This window comes from Amphibalanus amphitrite, unplaced genomic scaffold, assembly GCF_019059575.1.
Source record: "Amphibalanus amphitrite isolate SeventyFive unplaced genomic scaffold, NRLGWU_Aamphi_draft 000083F_arrow, whole genome shotgun sequence".
Classification (NCBI taxonomy): domain Eukaryota; kingdom Metazoa; phylum Arthropoda; class Thecostraca; order Balanomorpha; family Balanidae; genus Amphibalanus; species Amphibalanus amphitrite.
In genome coordinates, this window is record NW_024881579.1 from 1,120,790 (window position 1) to 1,139,401 (window position 18,612).

Genomic DNA, 18,612 nt, shown 5'->3' on the forward strand with positions numbered 1-18,612 from the left:
CAGCGAGATTCTCGCCATAAGATACGAAGACCGCCCCTCCGTAACTGGGTCACGGCTGGGCACATCACGAGTTTGCTGCTGAGCCGTGAGTCCCGGCGCCGAGTCCCGGCGCTGTTCTCAGCACGAACTGTGTCCGTGATTCGCCGTGACGCGCCGCACAGGTGGTTCCCCTGGAGGATACACGGAGCCCGAGGAAAACTGTCATCTTCCAGCGCCGCAGACAGCGGCGCCGCTAAAACTGTCCGCTCGGAACCGTCACCGTCTGACCGCCTTCCTCCCCGTTCCGGCACTGAGTAACGGGCCGTCCACACCGCATCCTGCCCCCTCCGCACCCGTCGCCGGCCAGATAAAAAAACGGCCAGACGGTCAGGAACCGACGGTAAAGGATATCCAGCCAATGAGCAGACCATTCGTCAGCTACCACAAAAGGGTTGACTTTTGAAAGGGTTGATTAGGCTGACACCAAGCAGCTTACACGAGACCACAAACTTTGTCGCTTTATCTCTTGCGAGATGTTTATTTTTTTTTTTTTTGCCAATGTTACAGAGCCGTCATGAAAGATGGTGATTGGTATTTGGCTCATAAAAGGCGCACACATCTGCGAGTCGGAAACTTGACATGCTGTTTTATATTTTCCATACCTGAAAAAACAATTTTTCCAACGCTTTATCTCAGAAGACAAATCAAGCAGGTACAACACCCTGGACCTCGAAGAATATTTACGCAGGATTTATATGCTCCGCTAAAAAATGATCGCAGTCTGCGTCCTGTCTGGCGACACGCGATATATCTGCGGGCTGCGGTGACAGGGGTCAGCTGATAGCGACAGTGGCAAATCCTGTCGGGAAGCTCGATCTGAGGCTTCTGCTCCATCCAAGGCTGGAATTCAAATCAGAATAACTCTGCAGTGCATGGTTCAGCGAAAAGGTTATGAAAGCTTTCTAGTGGAGAAGAGCACGAGCAGGGCGGTGCCGCTGAAAAGGGCGGTACTAGGGGCCTAAACCTTGGAATCAACGGCGAGTTGATTGGCATAAATCGAATGTTTCTTGCTGTCTTGTTTGAGTTAAATTAATCAAAACTGAAACCAACATTAGATCCAGTATGCTATGGCGCGCCTTGTCCAGATGAAGAATCACAAACACCGTGTGTGTGTATACAAAGTGCATAGCGATACTGTGATGCATGCCAGAAAGAGCCATCGCTCAGCCCACAGAACAGCTATGCAGATCAGCAGACCACAAGCGCACGGGTCAGGACTGATAAGGACAGTGTTTGGATGAGGGTGCATTCAGAGTACAACCAGGGTACAGACTGGGTATTTGTTGGGTACCATTCAAGGGCAGAGTACGGACAAATGTGGTCAGGACCATGTCCCTTGTGATGGTTCCGGCCAGCCAGAAGAAGTAAATCTGGCAGCGGCAGGATATGTGGTAAAACACCCCCACCCAGTTCAAAAGTCCATGGACTGTGGCACAGCTCTCTTTTATCCGGGAGGCGGTAAACCAGGATGTCATCGTGACAGGCCACGACACTGCGACACGTACAGCATAGGGCGGCGGAGGCGGGAGCTGCATAGCGGTAGGATTATCGGGGCGTCACCGACGCGGTGAGACACGGCAAACCTCTGACCGTTCCTGTCCTGGGTCCTGGTGACGGTACGAGCCTGCGCCAACGCTCCAAGAGACGCGACTGAGAGGCATGCCTACCGAGTTATTCTATGGAGCTTGCTTGCCGACGTCTAAGGACCAGTAAATATCCGCAGCCCAGCGGGCACAGGCTTGACTCAGGTGATGTCGACGGCTGTCAGATCGTGGGGGAGCCGTATCATCCCAGCCCTCAGATCATCAGCGTCCTGAGCTGTCCAATATAGCAATTCACATCGACAGGATACCGGGCTATTCGAACGTCAGACTCAGACCATCGGCAGTCTGCAAACTATATCACTTGAGTTTTATTCACGATCGATGGCAACACAAGTCAATTTTTCAGCATATCAAAAGAACGCGACAAGAACAATAGCGTGATGAATGCCGTTCTCAATTTAGGTTTTTAATGTTGAACCAAAGAATGCATTTCGAAACCTGTGCCCGATGTGTCGACTTCGAACGATTTATACCGATTGTTTTTGATACTATGTGTTTTTAATTTAATTAATCACTAGTGTCCACTGACGAAGGCACCCTGTGGCCGAAACGTCTGGTTTTAGGAATTTGACTTGTGTTGCCATCGATCGTGAATAAAACTCAATCATGTCTGATCATTTACAAACTATACCTATCACTGTTTGATGGCAGTCCTCAGACCATCAAGTAACCGTGATGTCAACCAACGTATCCACATTCGGGCCAGCGTGAAGTGAGTCCTCCCTCACACCACCACAAAGTCATCAGATGAGCTCATCGGTTCCCTGGGTAATTCTCACAGCTCCACCGGTTCCCACGACTTGTCCAACAAAATATCGAAAGGTGGAACCCAATAATCGAATATTAAATACCTACTGAATGAAATCTTGACAGAATGGAAGTACGATTATGAAAAGGCTATCTTCCCAAGAAGCATGCCAAACGGCAACGGTTTCGCATCGACTTTGTGCTGGCATTCACTTCAACTGTCACCAATCATTAATCAACTTGTTGGATATATCTCAGGCAAACTGGTTCCCTCAGAAGGCGGAACACGCATGACGCCTCAAACGGTCCAGTTTGTGCCTTTCTGAAGCCGTCCATTTGTCATGTTTAAATCATCCAACAATTTACTGTGGACAACCCTGACTACGGCTCAGCGGATGAGTATGGGTGGAGAAATCATCACCCCTTATGGTGAAACCACCACCAACACTTGAAACCATGTCACCAATTATCACCGACACCATGGACCGAGCGACCCAAGTGGTGTTACACAAACATAATAGTGCCGTTCGCTGAACGGCATCATTGAGAACAATCAACGCGCGCATTTATGAAAGAACGTCCAGCTATCTGTTGAAAACCGAGTACATGTACGGCCCTCCAGGTATTAGGTGGTTGGTTGCCAACATCACAATAATCGATCTGCATTGATGAATACGTCTAATGGCTGTTGAAAACCACTGCCGAAATGTGTTCACGAACCCTCTTCTCATTTCTATTGAGTTATTTTACAGGAGTGTCTTTGTCATGTCTTTGTCATTTCAAGTTATTACACCAAAAGCACATAGGCTAACCAACCACTCTTTTGCTGGAGGGCCGTACCTATGCGTAACCCACAATCGGCAGCTAATTTTAAATCCGCACCACTATTAGGACCAATGTGTTGCTGTTCGGCGGAGGATAGGCCGACCGGCCGAGCCCCGCCCGACCACGCCCACAGGTGTAATGGGAGGGACGGGCGGCACAGCTGTGCTAGCTTGGTGAGTCGGTGACCCACATCAGAGGGCAGAAAAGCCCAACATATCAGTCGCCATGACCCAGCTCTCATTAGCAGAACTCAACTGCAAAAACTTCCTGGGTCAAGTGTTACCCAGAGGAGAATCACAACCGTCAATGGATTTTTCTCAGGTCTTTTCAATACCGACCAAGAAATTCGCTCGTATAAAGGCCCAGAGTAATTTTGGAGAAGGGAACATAAGAGGAAGGGTGGTGGCGGAGAGGGTGCCGAGAAGAGCAAGTCCCGTCACCTCCTCCCGATGGACACCCCTCCTACGCCACCTCCCTCGTCAACTCACGACCCACCCGACAAGGATCGCGATCGCGCTACCGGCCCACCGGCGACGCCCCGCTCCGCAGACAGCGAGCTCCTCCGATTACAGCTGTTCGGCACACGGCAATCGGCGCCGCCGGCGGTCGAGCGACCTTCAATACCGCGCATCGCTCGGTGCGCGGCGCCCTCGCCCGGCCGGCCTGCGTTCCTGTACTGGGCGGAGGCCTGACGAGGGGAGGGGAGGGGAGGGATGGGTGCGACGGGGCGGTGTTTTGGTTCGGTGTAAGGTAGACCGACAACCGTGACCGCACGGTGTCACCGAGGTCACCACGGGGTGACAGGGGTCACTGATACCCGGCCGAGTGGATGCACCTGTCGCTGCTTTCGGTGAATACCTCACAGCTGAGCGGTCGCTGTTACCGGTGCACCGCTGTGCGCGCAGCGCGGTAACATTCAGTTAACATCCACCCCGTCTGCGCCAGCCCACAGGCGAACTGAGCCCGTCCCGGTCAGCTCGGCCGGCTCCCAGCTGACTGCCTCGGTAAAAAGCGCTAACGGTTCACAGATGTTCGACTAGCTTCACCAGGTCGCGGTTCACAGGGTCGAGGCAGGTCAATGGAAGGGCCCACTCTAACCAGCCCTGTATGTCTGTCGGCCCGGCGCTTGTCTGTCGGTCCGTCGAGCAGTGAGCTGTGGACCATCCTATCCCATCTGTCACGGTGGGCCACGGTCCCAGCTGCCGGTCGGTCCGGTCCAACCCGCCCCCTGCTCGGTCGGGTCAGTCAGAGAGCCGGGAGAACGGCATGACGGCACGTCCGTACCCCGAACCACCTCCCCGCCGCAGTCGCAGCCGTGCTGACTGTTCCTTTTTCCGGTGCATGCCCATCACTGGCGGCAGCGCGACCGCGGGTGTTGAGAGAAACGGAGCGTGGAGAACGACATCGAGCGAGACCCTGGTCCCGCTGTGTCTCTCAGTCTCCCACACCGGCGCGGCTCCGTCTGCCCGGCCACAGGTGTGCGGCACGTCGGCTGACCTCCCGGCCTCCCCAGTGACGGCGGCCGTCGGACCCACCTGCTCGCTGTAGAGGCCCGGCAGCGCCCGGTGCGGGTTGAGCGGTGGCTCCAGGATCCGCACGTGTTTCCCCACACCGGCCATTGCGACGACTAGCCGCCGAGCCGCGCGCCGGCCGGCCGGCCGCCGGGCCGCCGCGGTCACGTGACGCCGCTGATGACACGCCCGGCAGGTCACGTGACTGTCGGCCGGCTGCCATGCGACGGCTGCCCCCTGTGGGTGGGAAAATGGGAGGATGTGGGGATACATAGATGAGGGTGGGCGGATGGGACGGACAGGGGCGTGGCGGCCAGACGGTATGTGGGTTGCTGCTATGGACAGAGCAGAGATATTCGGGTGGGAAATGTTGAATGTTCGCCATGCAGCATTTCCACAAAAGAGGCCCTGGAGTTCATGGTGCCATCTTAACCCCATGTTCATTCCCGTAACGACAGGTGTGGTGGGGTAGGTGGGTGGTTCCAACGGGTTATACACGGGTCACAACAAATAACGCCGTGTGGGCCTTACATTCTACAAAACCAGACAGTCGGCCGTAGAAAAACAACCACTTGGCAGTACCTACTACCAAAGCGGGAAGCGACGTGGGTCGAGCGAGGCCATAAAGGATCAACTCTTGGTCCCGCAGATGAAATGAGGTGAACGTTTCTAATGCATGATATGGACTTAAAAGTTAATTAGAAATCGGTTGGATTACCAAAGGGGTGGCCAATTAAAGGTATCAATTGTCAACTAAAAGGAAAATTATTCGAAATTATTGGTACCTACGTACGCTATTCTAGAGGGATATCCGGCAATTCCATGGTATTTGAAACTACAAATGAAACACTGGCGTAGCTTCAGTTGCACTCCAAAAAGAAGTCGGTAGTATTCAGTGTCCCTCCCAAGTCCCCGCCGTCCCTGATCCCAGTCCCCACAGTCGTTAGAATGGCATGAAGTGTATTGTTCAATGTCATATTACATGATGGTACTGAATATCAGCCAAGCTGAGCTTAAGTATAACGAAATGACGCTACAACCTGTAGTGATAATTATCTAACGCAAAACGGCAGATATAAAGACGTTGAGCATTGCAAACTGATACTAAATCGTCGAGTCTCAAGACAACATGAGTTTCATCGTAGCCAAAACCGCAACATGACTGTTCAACTACCGTCTTTCAGCTGCTCTCGGGGTGCAAAAAAAGTGTTCCCTACCAGCATAAGTGACTCATCAAAGACTACATCGCGTAATGCGAAGTGTGACTCATGATACAATGCAATGAAGATGAATGTTACATGGGTCGATAACTCAGACGGCACTGCACGTTATGCTACGGCAAAAAGAAATGCCTCCTCCAAATATCACTAGCAAAACAGTTGGGAAAAAATCGTACAAAACTCACCTCTCACAGGTCAGGCATGTTTGGATATCATGAGCTCGTTTGGAAATCATGAGCTCTCCATTAACGGCCTTATCACTTTTTCTTCTTGTCCTGGTTACACTTTGGACAGAACCACTTGCCCTTGGGTTTGGTGGTGAGTCCGACACAGGCGAAGTGGAACCACTCGATGGGACAGTCGAGGTTGTCACAGCCGATCATCTCGCCGTAGGAGACCTGGTGGCAGAGGCAGTAGGTCGGCTCGTTCGGGTCCACCGGCATGTCCAGCACGTCCGACGGGTGCGTGATGCCCAGGCCGAGCTCCGTCGGCGCCGCTCCCTCCTCGCCGGCCGCCGCCGCACCCGACGCCGACTTGCGGCCGCGCTTCTGTGGCGGGGGCGAGCCCTCGTCCGAGGAGGACTTGCGCCGCCGGCGACCGTCGCTCTTCTTGCGCGCCGCCTTTTTGCCCGACTCGTCGGTGGAGCGGCCGCGCGCGCCGAGTCCCTTCTGTTTGATCTCGGACTCGAAGAGCGCCAGGTCCGAGTCGAGCCGGCGGATGTGTTTGTCCACCAGCTCGTACGTCTGGATGGCCAGCTGCACCTTGTCGTCGGCCAGCTCGCGCAGCTTGGTGTGCAGCTGGTCGATGGCGGCCAGCTGGTGGCGACGGCCGCTCGCCTCCAGTCCGGCCACCTCGGCCGAGTACCGGTCGGCCTCGCGCACCAGGCTGCCCGACAGGCCCTCTGCGCGCTCGTCCAGGTCACGCAGCAGGGTCAGGTTGCGCCGCAGCTCAGCTGGCAGGCTCTCTAAACTGTCCAGGTAATGCTCCAGGTGAATTGAATGTGCCATGGTCACAGGCAGTGACAGCCAGGATTATATTAAATCCTTTGACTGTCAATTAAATCCTTTGACTGTCACATAGACTTGACATGCTGTCAGCCAGTCTGAAAAAGAATGATATTATTACAAGAAGCAATAAGAAATTATAACTCAGAAATGGTTCAAAGCAGTAGCAGGTCTGAAATATATCACAAAAGGACACAATCGCCCTTTTAGTCTGTAACATGGCCTTCAGCCTTCAGGTCATCATAAAATGGCAGAGTTTGACATCTATTCAGTGCAATAGTTTTAGGAGTCTAAAAGCAAGCTAAAAATGTGCATTTTATATTAACGATTTGCACTGCATTTCTGGAAAGAGGGTGATATTGATATCTGAGCTTAGCATATGGTATAAGTATAACTATAGGTAAAAATAACAAATGACCAAACCAAAGCATCGATAGGTAATAATTATAGAACCATCTCACATACAAATATCATTTATATTGTTTATCTGTTATAACAGAAGCTTCGAAATAATGACAAAATACTCAGTCTGTGCTCCAATTGATAAATGCAGTTAAAGTTCAAGTAATAATGGAGACAGGCACGATATCTGCGCTGTCACTCTGAAGTCTGAACCAGTTCAAAAACAGGCTCGACACCCACTGCAACAGGCAACTGGGCACACCTCGGTCCTCGCACACAAGTCACGACACCCCTCACGCAGACGAATAGTCAGCCGCACGAAGAACTAGACTAGAAAGGTTTCTTAAGGCCTTTGGCCTATCCAAATTCCGTACTTCGTAAGTATGTAAGTAAATAAGTAGGTAAGTCAAAGCCTACTACCGGCCTTTGATAATTGATCTTTGCCTACCTTCTTCAACCAAGTTCACCATAAATAAACAGATCCCATCCAGGGAAACCAGTCTAAAAATATGCACAAATTTATCTTCTCATCTTAGGTAGTCCTGTACAAAGAGAATGCAATCCGGGGGGGGGGGGGAGAATAATGATACCAATATCAATCATATCAATTCACTCAACATATCCGCGCGCGGGCAGCATGTGTTTGTCTTGCGTAAAATTTTGATCTACAGTTTGTACAAGTAGGAAAAACTTTACTTGGATTTTCAAAATTCAATAAAATTTAGTATTTTCATGTATATTTTTGCAGCAAAATAAGAATATTTTCTCATATTAAGGGAAATTATTGGCAAAATAACATCATACATCATAAAATATGACTAATGCTTGAGGTCGCCGAGAGCTCATTTTTTGGTCAAACTGAAGTAATTCCGCTTTCAACGTGGTTGCTGCCATATTCCCGTACCTGGCGCATCTGTTGCGTTTGATGCTATGTTCTATTACGTAAAAAGTAGCAAATGCGAACGCAGCTTGCTGAACCATTGGCGAAAACCTCCCTTATTTCCGGAATATCCTCAGGGACTCCTGAGGTTTGAACACATACCTGCTTTATTTTGTCTCTGGTTTCTTCATGAGAAATTGAGAACCACAGTAAGTATAATTACAAGAAACTGATCTGCGCGCCCTAACTTCAATCTTCAACAATCAACAACAACATACAAGAAACTGAAGGAGAAGCGTGGAAGAAATTGTGGAAACTGTAAGAAACTAATTAGACTTGTGGCTTGTACTCTGAACCTGAACGGTAGCAAGGCCCGGAAATTTTCTGATTTTGATTTCCCCTGCTCTGCTGAGATACCCATGCAATTTTGGAAATTTGCTCTTAAGTATGTTCCATGTAAGCTTGTGGCCAAAGTACGCTGCTGAAAGCAGTACGTTATTTCTGTGTATACTGATACAGCTCATACATTCAAATACCGACTTAAATTAAGGAATGGAGGAGCCAGACTGGACAAAAACACATGACAATTATGTCGAATATGTTAGGCATAGTGGTGGGATTGCACTGAAAATATCAGCGCACGTCCAGTGTAACCTCGCTGCGCCAAAATTGAAATCAGTGCATGGCGGCTGTCAAATGGTTTGGCGCAGGGTGTGTCCACAGAATTTTTGGCGAAAGACGTTCAAATTTAGTCCGCACCCTGGTCAATCTAGCAGCCGATTTGCCCTGTGGGCGGCTCTGGAGAGGTTTCGGGACGAGACGTCCCGGTCCTGGTCGTCACATGCTTGAATTGACGAACTGCCCTGAGTACTCAGTGAGGAGCAGCCGTCCAGGTGAGGCCTCAACCCTCGGCGTGGAGATAGGTATGGAAGACTTTTTGAACATTGTCGAGCGCCAATAATACTGCAGTGGGTTCCTCTTCCTGCCCATGCCCCACTGTGGTATCGAGGGGAATTGAAGTGCGGACGACAGACGACCTGGTGAAACAAGCGGCTGCTTGCCCCCAAATGCCCGCTCGCTCCCCAGGGCGGTTCATTGTGCGGCCTCGCATCAATGGGGCTACAACTGGTCCCAGTCACCATTCAAGCAGCTCCTCGGGAGTACGCCGCCGCTCCCTATCCCCGGAGAGGACCGAGAAGACGCCGTTTCGGTGCACCAGATGAGGGCGGGCCACTGGGGCCGCTCGCTCCAGTACATGCACCGAATCGGCCGTCTCCACTCCGCGGCTTGCCAGTAGTGCCCAGACAAGCGGTGTCCCGCGGAGCTCTACACCGTGTGCCGAGAAGAGGCTGATGTGCCGCAGCACGTGCTGCTCCGCTTCCCGGCCCTCGCTGGCTCCCGCCAGCCTCGAGCCACACCGCTCCGCCGATTTTATGGCCCCGGAGCTTCCGGCTTCGGCCTTGTTTCACGGCACGATGCCAAAGTGCGCTAAGCGTATTGACTATTGATTTGAAGTATTGTGTTTCCGTGGAAATAAAATATTATTCGGACGCTCAAATATGGGAGAGCGTCCAAGGCCCCGGAACGCTCTGTCTGGTTGATATGACCTTGATCGGTAGATGTTCACATGTGCAGTATAAAAGTGGCTTAATTTTGGCACAAATAGGCACTCAATTTTCGGCGTAAATCACGCAGACATTTCAGTGCAAAATTGCTTGCATTGAGCGCAAGAGGGTCTCACGGGCGTCCGGCGTAGTGTATAGACGTTTCCCAGTCTGGCTATTGAAGGCATTTGCTATGAATCACCATCATGTTTTCATGATGTTTCATGATGTTTCAATATTATAGGAATCAAATGAACTTTGTTGTAATGACTCTGACCATAAGCATTCGTCCCTACATTTTCTAGTCATAATTTTAAGTTATCTACCATGGCATATTTCATTGCTGCTCTTTCTGCATTTCAGCTAATTCCTGGCAGTTATCCTCGCTGCAGGCTGCCATCATGACAGCCCAATGGGACTGGCTGTGGGACTGCGCTGCCCTGCAGTACCTGAGGTCGGTCTCGGAAACGTCCATCCTGTATGCCGTCATCGCCTTTTCAGTGGTCATCTTTGTCTGGGAGGAGTATCTGGCCATCAGGCAGGTGGGTTGATTCAAGTGATCCTTGTGGGGCTGGTGTATGGTAGTGACAAGTAGTGCAGTGGTAGTATTGTTTAGAGTCAACTGTCAAAGCTTTCCCAGGCAGACTGCAGTCTCTATAGCCTCTAGCATGTGTGCGCCGCAGTTGCGCCCAGTCCGATGGGAGTGCACGCCCGGCATGTAGTAATGCAGGCCTGTGTCCATCATTTGCACATCTGACTCATAGCGATTCAAGTTGGAGTCTGTATGCCCCACACAAGCGCTACAAAATTTAGCATTGTAGCAGGAAAACTCTGAAGAGTAGGTAGCTTTTTTGGAGCCAATGCCTATGGATTACTTAACTATCATTTGAGCACTTTGTAACTAAAATATTTACAGCCTAAGTAATTGGTGATGGGGCATCCATCATTAGTAAATACCAACCAAGAACAAATAGTATGACATGGCTGTTAACAAGAAGTGACCTGACCTACTTCAATGATGATTACATTATTATCTAACAAAACTAGTGTGGAATTCACAATCAGGAACCCAAATTCAAAATGCACCCTAGAAAGCTTAATTTACGAGTTCTACAGGGTCGTAATTTTCCTGACATTTAGGCCATTGACCTGACCTGGAAGATCAGCCAATGATCAAAGATCTTGAATTTGCGTGCGGTTGACTTCCTCTCGTCACGCGCAGTCAGCACAGATTCAGTAGTACGCTCGTTGTTTAGAAAAATTCTGCCTCGATCAGGGGTCGAACGGCTGGGAGGAGGTCCGAGTCGACCGACCGATCCCCCCCCCCCTACACAAGCGCCGCTGTAAAATGCCAGAGTTTGTGGTAATATTAATAGTGGTTAAATGTCGCACATTCGATCAACAGTCATTCCCTAATGAACAGTGGTCTCAAGTCACAAGAGTGCCTTGTGACTTTGAGAGTCTTGACGTCCTTCCACAATTTTGCATTGGTCTCATTAGCAAGCTTCGATTGGGGCCTTCCCAGGCGTGTACGTCCCGTCAGACAGTCCGTTGCAAGCTACCTACATATAAGAAACGTCTGTAGCATGATCTACGGCCTGCGTTATGTAACTACTGTTTGTTACATCTGACACTAGATGGCACTGTCCTGTCCATCTCCCCTGACGCCCTGCGTGCTGTGTGCAGCGGAACGTGCTGAAGACGGTGCAGAACGTGCCGGATGATCTGGACGGCGCCATCACCCAGGAGACGTTCGAGAAGGCCCGGCTCTACCAGCTGGACAAGAGCATGTTCGAGTCGTGCCGAAACCTGTTCGAGATCCTCTTCAACACGGTATGCATTGTCCGGGCTACTGCTGAGTGGAAGGTCGACAGCATTGTTCCATGCATTCTAGATTAGGGGATGGGTATGAAGGCATCTGACATTGAACTGTAGTTGATTCATGTTAACCAGAACTGGAGTGCCTCAAAGTTGGAAACGACGAGAGCTCCCATTTTTTTTTTTTTTTGCATTTTTATACGTATGTTGGCGACGCTGTTTTCTTCCACGCAATGTGATGTTTCATAACTCACTGCATAATCAATGCTCGCCCATATGTCACGGTCCCAATGGTACCAATCCAGCCGTAAAGAAACAGCTTAATTGCAGAGCAGTCTGCCTCCTTTGGATGACATCACTTATGCGCCCTTCCACAGACCTGTCTGCTGATGTGTATCCTGTCCCACTTCCTCCCCAGGCCTGTCTGTTGATATGTATATCGTGTCCTTCCGCAGGCCTGTCTGCTGATGTTTGTGATGCCGCTGATGTGGAGCCTGTCGGGTCACACCCTGCGCTGGGCCGGCCTCAGTGGCGAAATCACACAGAGCATGGTGTTCATGCTCTACACGAGCGTCGTCTCCACGGTAATCGGCCTGCCCTGGTCACTGTACTCCACGTTTGCGGTGGAGCAGCGACACGGATTTAACAAACAGGTGAGTAGAGGGTAACCGAGGGGACGCTCTGTCCGTCGGGCGGTGCTTTGTCATCGCTGGGTATCAGCGCCATCTACATAACTTTATTTTTGGTACCCCATTTGTTAATCTTTCGGTCTGGTTACATCGGCTCGCCTTGTTCAGTTGCTTTACGTCTTGTCTGACTGTTGTATTGTCTGACTGTGTAGCGTTGTCGCTGCTTAGCGCTAGCTGCAGGATTTGATACTTAATGTCATGGAAAATGTCAGTGAATCATGGCCGTGTCGGTGACGCACTCATGGTCAAATGGTAGCGGTAGGTAGGATTGGGGGTATTTCCGTAGTGACGGCAGGTGGCGGTAGATGACGCTCGTCACGTTACTGTGGGGAGGTCACTGCGACTGAGCGGTGTTGGCGACTGATGAGTGGCTGCTCTGGTCGCGACAGTCGACCGTGAGCTGGTGGCTGATTGTTTCGTTCATATTCAAACTTGTGTGGTCCTAGATGCTACTGTAGATACAAGCTTTGGAATTGTTAAAAACTAGGCCATGAACTCCTCAGTGCCTCCAGACCTACGGTATCAGACATATGCAACAATGATAAGGGACATTTCTCGAGAGCATCCTACCCGGCCGTGATGTGATGTTTTCGACATGTTTGACAAGACAAGACTTTGCGCGAGCAACCGAATTTCGCACAGTCTCATTTGACTATGGCAAACTCGGCCTAGCGTATTTGAATGGCTGCAGACACTTCTTTTTATATTAACAGATAGAAAATCGTTAATCACCAATTGCAATGTGGAGTGGTCAACCTCATGATTTTATTGATTTGGGATGTTTGGGAGAGGACTTTGTTACAGTGACGCTTTTCCTCTCGGTCATGAAATGCGTTCTACGTAAAATACCAGCAGTGAAAAGGCAAAGAGTTATTTTACAAGCCTCCTGGCCAAAAAAAAGTCATCAACGTTAAAACGCGCTATAAAAAGCCCCTAAATGCTAATAGGTAATTAGCGAAACCAAAACTTAGTAAAGGTCAGAAACTCTGTTGCTAAATATAGACAATGGAAAGTGTAGCAACAACAACAACAACAATGTTAATAAAGCTTGGGCCACTGAACAATTCGGTCTCCAGCCTTCAGTAAAAAAGGTCACCAGCCGATTAAAATTGATATTTTCGAGACCATCAGCTGTCCGTGTGCGACACATGCGACATTCGGTAACTTTTCTCGCTTCTCTTGTGGCGTCATTGAATAGTCAACTGGCCGAATTACATTCGTCGGGTTTATCAAGTAATTTGCACGGCGCATTGTGACGTCATTGGTCACCATCACATAACTGGCTAGGGGGAGACCGAAAGAAGGTGCACCTATTTCGTCGCGTCTGCGGGCTTCCCACGACGCGATATCCTAGAGAATAGCATTATCGCCTTCCCCGTCCGGAGTTGCATAAGCAGCTACAGACAAGCGGGTCATCGATGCACGATTGTTTCGTTTGTTGCCCCACTTGAATCGAGTAGCGGCTTGGATATTTTTGTCGGTGCCTACCGTTTGTGTGAGATTACGTGTGGTGGCTTTGGTCCGTGCCCAAGTGCGGATGTTCCGAGGGTGTCCCACTTGGCGTGGAAGAATGCCACTTGACGATGATCTGCACGATACAACTGCACGTCAGCGCATGATTGGGTCCAACAAAACGTCCCATCATTGTCTGCAGTTCTGTGAAAAGTACCGACCTTATCAGATACCGATGAGTGTGTCGTCATAGCAACAATAAATTCTACGCATCACGTTATAAACGATCCTTCAACAAATTTTAAACCGAAACGCACGATTGACATTTACAACTTGCGTAATGATGTCAGCACGCTGTCATTTCTTTAATAACTAATGACTTCTGTAATGGTGATATTATCAGAACATGCGTCATGTTTCCATTCGTAGTCCCGTCATCACGCCCCTAAACCGTGCGCTGCTTGGTCACGTGGGTGAATGCGCCACTCCAAGTCTGTGTGGCTGATAGCGTGGCGTAACTGTTTGTTGACAAGGACTGTGCCAACCATCTACAACTTGCAACACTGCGTCCATTACGTGAGCAGGCCCCTCCCAGCCTGATAGGTGGGACTGATGGCTAAGTTAGACGCACGTTTCACACGCTACTACCAGAGAATGAAGAAGATAGGTAAGGATAGGATGTTTATCATGATGAACCAAAGTGTTGTCGCGATGCTACATGTAACTCTATCAATATCAGGCCTCGACAGGTTTTCTGGTGGTCCAGTTGATCCCTTCCATGACGTAGGCATCAAATTGAACAAATGGCCATACGTGTTTTAGAAAATCACCAAATACCATCTTTTTCTCGGTCCGCAGACGCTGGGCTTCTTCATCAAGGACAAGCTGAAGGCGTTCGTGGTGAATCAGGTGATCAGTCTGCCGATCGTGGCCATGATCGTGTACATCGTGCAGGCCGGCGGCGACTACTTTTTCCTCTACCTGTGGGCCTTCTGCTTCGTGGTGCTGCTCTTCCTGATGACCATCTACCCCGAGTTCATCGCACCGCTGTTCGACAAGTACACGCCGCTGCCGGAGGGGGAGCTCAGGGACATGATCGAGGCTCTGGCCGCCAAGCTGCACTTTCCGCTGAAGAAGCTGTACGTCGTGGAAGGTGAGCTGACTATTGAGACAAAGAGCTGAGACGTTTAAAACAACAACAGGATAGCGGGATCGTGATAGTGTGTTTTTCAGATACTACAGTCAGTCTTACCATTTTTCAGGATATTAATTGATGTACGTTTGAATAACTTGTATGATATATTCATGCATGATATATTTTTAAGCAGTTTCATTGGCTTGCAGTATGTGACGTATCATGCGAAGTGTCATGTTTAGCAACAATTTTTCATGCCCATCAGTCTCGGGAAGTTCAGTTCTAGGCAACTTTTGTTGTTTATCGTTTCAGGCTCCAAGCGTTCGGCGCACAGTAACGCCTACTTCTACGGCTTCTTCAACAACAAGCGGATCGTGTTGTTCGACACGCTGCTGCAGGACTGGGAGAGCAAGACTGCCGACTCTGAGGGGGAGAAGAAGGACGGCGCCGCGGCTGGGAAGGAGGCCGACTCGGGGGACAGTGCCGGCTCGGAGAACAAGGACTCGGCCGAGAAGGAGACTGCCGTGAAGAAGGGCTGCAGTAACCTGGAGGTGGTGGCTGTACTCAGTCACGAGCTGGGACACTGGAGCATGAATCACGTCTTCAAAAACATCGTCCTCATTCAGGTATCAGCCGTGCGGAAGGACGGGAAAGATTAGGGCGATTGCGCGGCTTGAGTTATTAAACCAACCGGATATAAATCGCTGCAGGGGATCGGCTTCGTTTGCCAAGGTGGCAACACTTCATGGGAAATGTCCATATGGAATGTCCCATCTGAGCTTTCCCGGCTATCGGTGGCGTTACGCTGTCCCACGCTCGATCTGGCCAATACATACCGGACAGCTCACGATAGCCAATAGCCGCCCACGCTCTCTCGTGCCTGAACGGTCACCCGTGTGTGCTATATTGCGTCCCCGTGTCCAAAGTCCACCATCAGTCAATGCGGCGGATATGGGCCTTTTTGCCGAAGTCGCTTCCCTGGAATGCGAAATGCGAGTGTCCTGTCTCGTCCATTGAGCGCCTTTCATTCCTCTTCCACGCGCCATCCTTTATACCGGTGCGCGGATGGACACGGCCTTTAATTCCCCATATTTTCTTCCTTGTGAATATTCTTTTTTACATTATTTTGTTAGTCTTATTTTTCATTGTTTCCTTTTATTACTCTATTTAATGGCGTTTTCTGTGATTATAGTAAAGCATGTAATTTTTTCACATACTTATAATTCTCCACAACATCAAATTTATGGTCGATGCTCATTTTCCAGATTTCGACTGCCGCTGATCTGACCTCCTGACACGTCCGCTCCAGCCGCTGATATTGACACTGACATGTCACGGCCCCAGCCACAGACACTGACCTCCTGTTACTGCCTGAGCCGCTGACACAGACCTGTTTCCAGCTGAACCTGCTGCTGCCGCTGACACTGACCTCCTGTTACCGCCGACACTGACCTCCTGTTACCACTGACATTAACCTGTTACCGCCGACACTGACCTCCTGTTACCGCCGACACTGACCTCCCGTTACCGCCGACACTGACCTCCTGTTGCCGCTGCAGTTGCTGACACTGACCTCCTGTTACCATTGACATTGACATTACCATTGACCTGTTACCGCCGACACTGACCTCCTGTTACCGCTGAGACTGACTCCCGCTGACACTGACCTCCTGTTACCGCTGACACTGATCTCCTGTTACCGCCGACACTGACCTCCCGTTACCGCCGACACTGACCTCCGGTTCCCGCTGCAGCTGAACCTGCTGCTGACGTTCGCCGTGTTCGCCGGCCTGTACCGGTACGCGCCGCTGTACCGGGCGTTCGGCTTCACGGCCGATCAGCCGGTGCTCTGCGGCCTGGTCATCATCCTGCAGTACGTGTTCGCGCCCTACAGCACCCTCTTCACCGTGCTGGCCACCGGCATGTCTCGGCGCTTCGAGTTCCAGGCTGACCAGTTCGGAAAGGCGCTAGGGTGAGTGGGACGAGAATCATACCAAAGGCCAATTTCAAACTTCATATCGCATTTCTGACATAAGACGCCATTTTGTCATAAAAGTGCCTGACTGAATGTTACTTACCTTTGCTGAAGGAAATTTGGCTTGCAATCATGGCAGTCTATATCCTTGAGTCTCGTAAATCGTGGAAATCGCCACGATATTAGCCAACAAACATGCATGTTTTTCACCTCAAATGTGGGCGCTGACACCAATGTTTGCCACCCCTGCCTGAATCAATATAATTTACTAGAATCACACGGCAATGAGTATGGAACAAAAAATGGAAATTGGTGATAAGCTGGAAGCGTGTCATTAATGCGGCACTGCTGATGCTCATTTTCAATATAATTGCAGCTCTATCCGCTCTACATCCATGCAGCTTTTATGCAACCCTGTCTATCCAGACATGCACAAAGTCAAGGCGTATATTTGTAATTATTGGAAGATTGCAGATTCCGCTTTAGCCCTTCTTACACTCCCGTTTGATGCGTCGCCAGGTACGCTGCTCTGCTGAAGGCTGCGCTGATCAAGCTGACCTCTGACAACCTGAGTTTCCCCGTGTACGACCGACTGTACTCGGCGTGGCACCACTCGCACCCGCCGCTGCTGCAGCGACTCGCCGCGCTACAGAAGGTCGACTGAGGTCACGGTTAGGGGGTGAACTGTCGGGGATGGACGGAGTGGCGGGGGGGGGCGTCTGAGCTGCTAAGACAGGGGTAGGCTCGGTTCGTCTGCTCGCTCCAGAGCAGACTGTGCTCACAGGGGTGGGGTAGCGGAATTACATAGGTGAGGTCAGTTGCCATGGGTCTGATCGTTGTCCGGTGCGACGATCAGCTCCCGTTGGGGAAGGGGAGGGGTGTGTTGAGGGAGGGGGCCGTGAGTCTGTGTCGTGAGATTCCGTGAGTCTGTGTCGCGAGGGAGGTGTGCCGTGAGTCTGTGTCGCGAGGGAGGTGTGCCGTGAGTCTGTGTCGCACGGTCATTTGGCCAGATTCGACTGGTGAGGGGCCAGCACTGGGAGGGATGGGTGGGGAGGTGCGGGTTGTTGTGATATTTGTGGTTGATGTTCGGCCGTTCAGGCCGATTGGGACAGGTGTTCTATCTGTTCTGTGGAGCGTGCTCCATCTACAGACGTTCGGTCATTTCTGTGGAGCCGGTTCCATATGAATGTGTTCTGTCAATGTTGTGAAGGCAGGTCCATATATGCCGCACAATACACGTTCTTTCACATTTAGTTTCATGGAACGTTGTTATTCGTAAGTGCTTTTCACTTGAAAATATTTCGAGTTATAGTCTTATTTCAAATTTTTCATAGAGATACAACAATCATGAGACGAGTCTACCGAAAATTGCTGTCGTACCAAACAGTACCCCTATGAGCAGTATGCTTGATTAAGGTGCGTGGAAGATGCAGTTTAGTGCAATACGGTAAACATTATTCGTCCCTTCCGTTCGTTTGTTGTTCGTGACGTTCGTTTTTTCTTCTGGAACTATCAATGAATCGAATTTTGACCTTGCGTCTGGATGGACAAACTTGGGCTAAATGATCACGAATGCTTATAAGCAAAATTTGATTTACATCATTTAAAAATAAACGCCTTGTTCATCGATTGACGAATATCCGTTAAGTTAATGTTTTTGACGCCGAGAAACCGTTCTTAATTGTCTCATCGTCGCCGCCCCTCCAT

The 18,612-nt window shown here is 50.3% G+C and overlaps 2 protein-coding genes across 6 annotated transcripts; one reads left to right on the top strand and one right to left on the bottom strand.

The window, feature by feature from the left end:
* Window positions 1–5,666: 5,666 nt before the first annotated feature.
* Window positions 5,667–7,993, bottom strand: LOC122379755 (inhibitor of growth protein 5-like). 4 transcript variants are annotated; one of them, XM_043362192.1, is made up of 2 exons: window positions 7,971–7,993; window positions 5,667–7,048 (listed from the first exon to the last, which is right to left on the bottom strand). In XM_043362192.1, exon 2 carries the CDS (start codon window positions 6,951–6,953, stop codon window positions 6,204–6,206), a length of 750 nt encoding a protein of 249 aa, XP_043218127.1. In that variant the 5' UTR covers window positions 6,954–7,048; window positions 7,971–7,993; the 3' UTR covers window positions 5,667–6,203. The 4 variants fall into 4 exon arrangements, with proteins under 4 accessions (XP_043218127.1, XP_043218129.1, XP_043218125.1 ...); XM_043362194.1 differs by having other exon boundaries at window positions 7,943–7,976; XM_043362190.1 differs by lacking the exon at window positions 7,971–7,993 and adding an exon at window positions 7,801–7,967.
* A 412-nt stretch (window positions 7,994–8,405) lies between these two features.
* On the top strand, window positions 8,406–18,158 carry LOC122379737 (CAAX prenyl protease 1 homolog). Of its 2 annotated transcripts, none has more exons than XM_043362140.1 (8): window positions 8,406–8,550; window positions 10,200–10,378; window positions 11,523–11,669; window positions 12,110–12,307; window positions 14,654–14,948; window positions 15,243–15,556; window positions 16,685–16,902; window positions 17,425–18,158. In XM_043362140.1, the coding sequence occupies exons 2-8, from the start codon at window positions 10,238–10,240 to the stop codon at window positions 17,567–17,569; spliced, it is 1,458 nt and encodes a 485-aa protein (XP_043218075.1). In that variant the 5' UTR covers window positions 8,406–8,550; window positions 10,200–10,237; the 3' UTR covers window positions 17,570–18,158. The 2 variants fall into 2 exon arrangements, with proteins under 2 accessions (XP_043218075.1, XP_043218077.1); XM_043362142.1 differs by having other exon boundaries at window positions 8,412–8,441.
* Window positions 18,159–18,612: the final 454 nt, after the last annotated feature.

Coding starts and splice junctions, on each gene's coding strand:
- LOC122379755 (XM_043362192.1), bottom strand. CDS start 6,953: ATGGCACATTCAATTCACCTGGAGCATTACCTGGACAGTTTAGAGAGC.
- LOC122379737 (XM_043362140.1), top strand. CDS start 10,238: ATGACAGCCCAATGGGACTGGCTGTGGGACTGCGCTGCCCTGCAGTAC. Junction 12,308..14,653: donor GACACGGATTTAACAAACAG/GTGAGTAGAGGG, acceptor CTCGGTCCGCAG/ACGCTGGGCTTCTTCATCAA. Junction 15,557..16,684: donor AAAACATCGTCCTCATTCAG/GTATCAGCCGTG, acceptor TTCCCGCTGCAG/CTGAACCTGCTGCTGACGTT.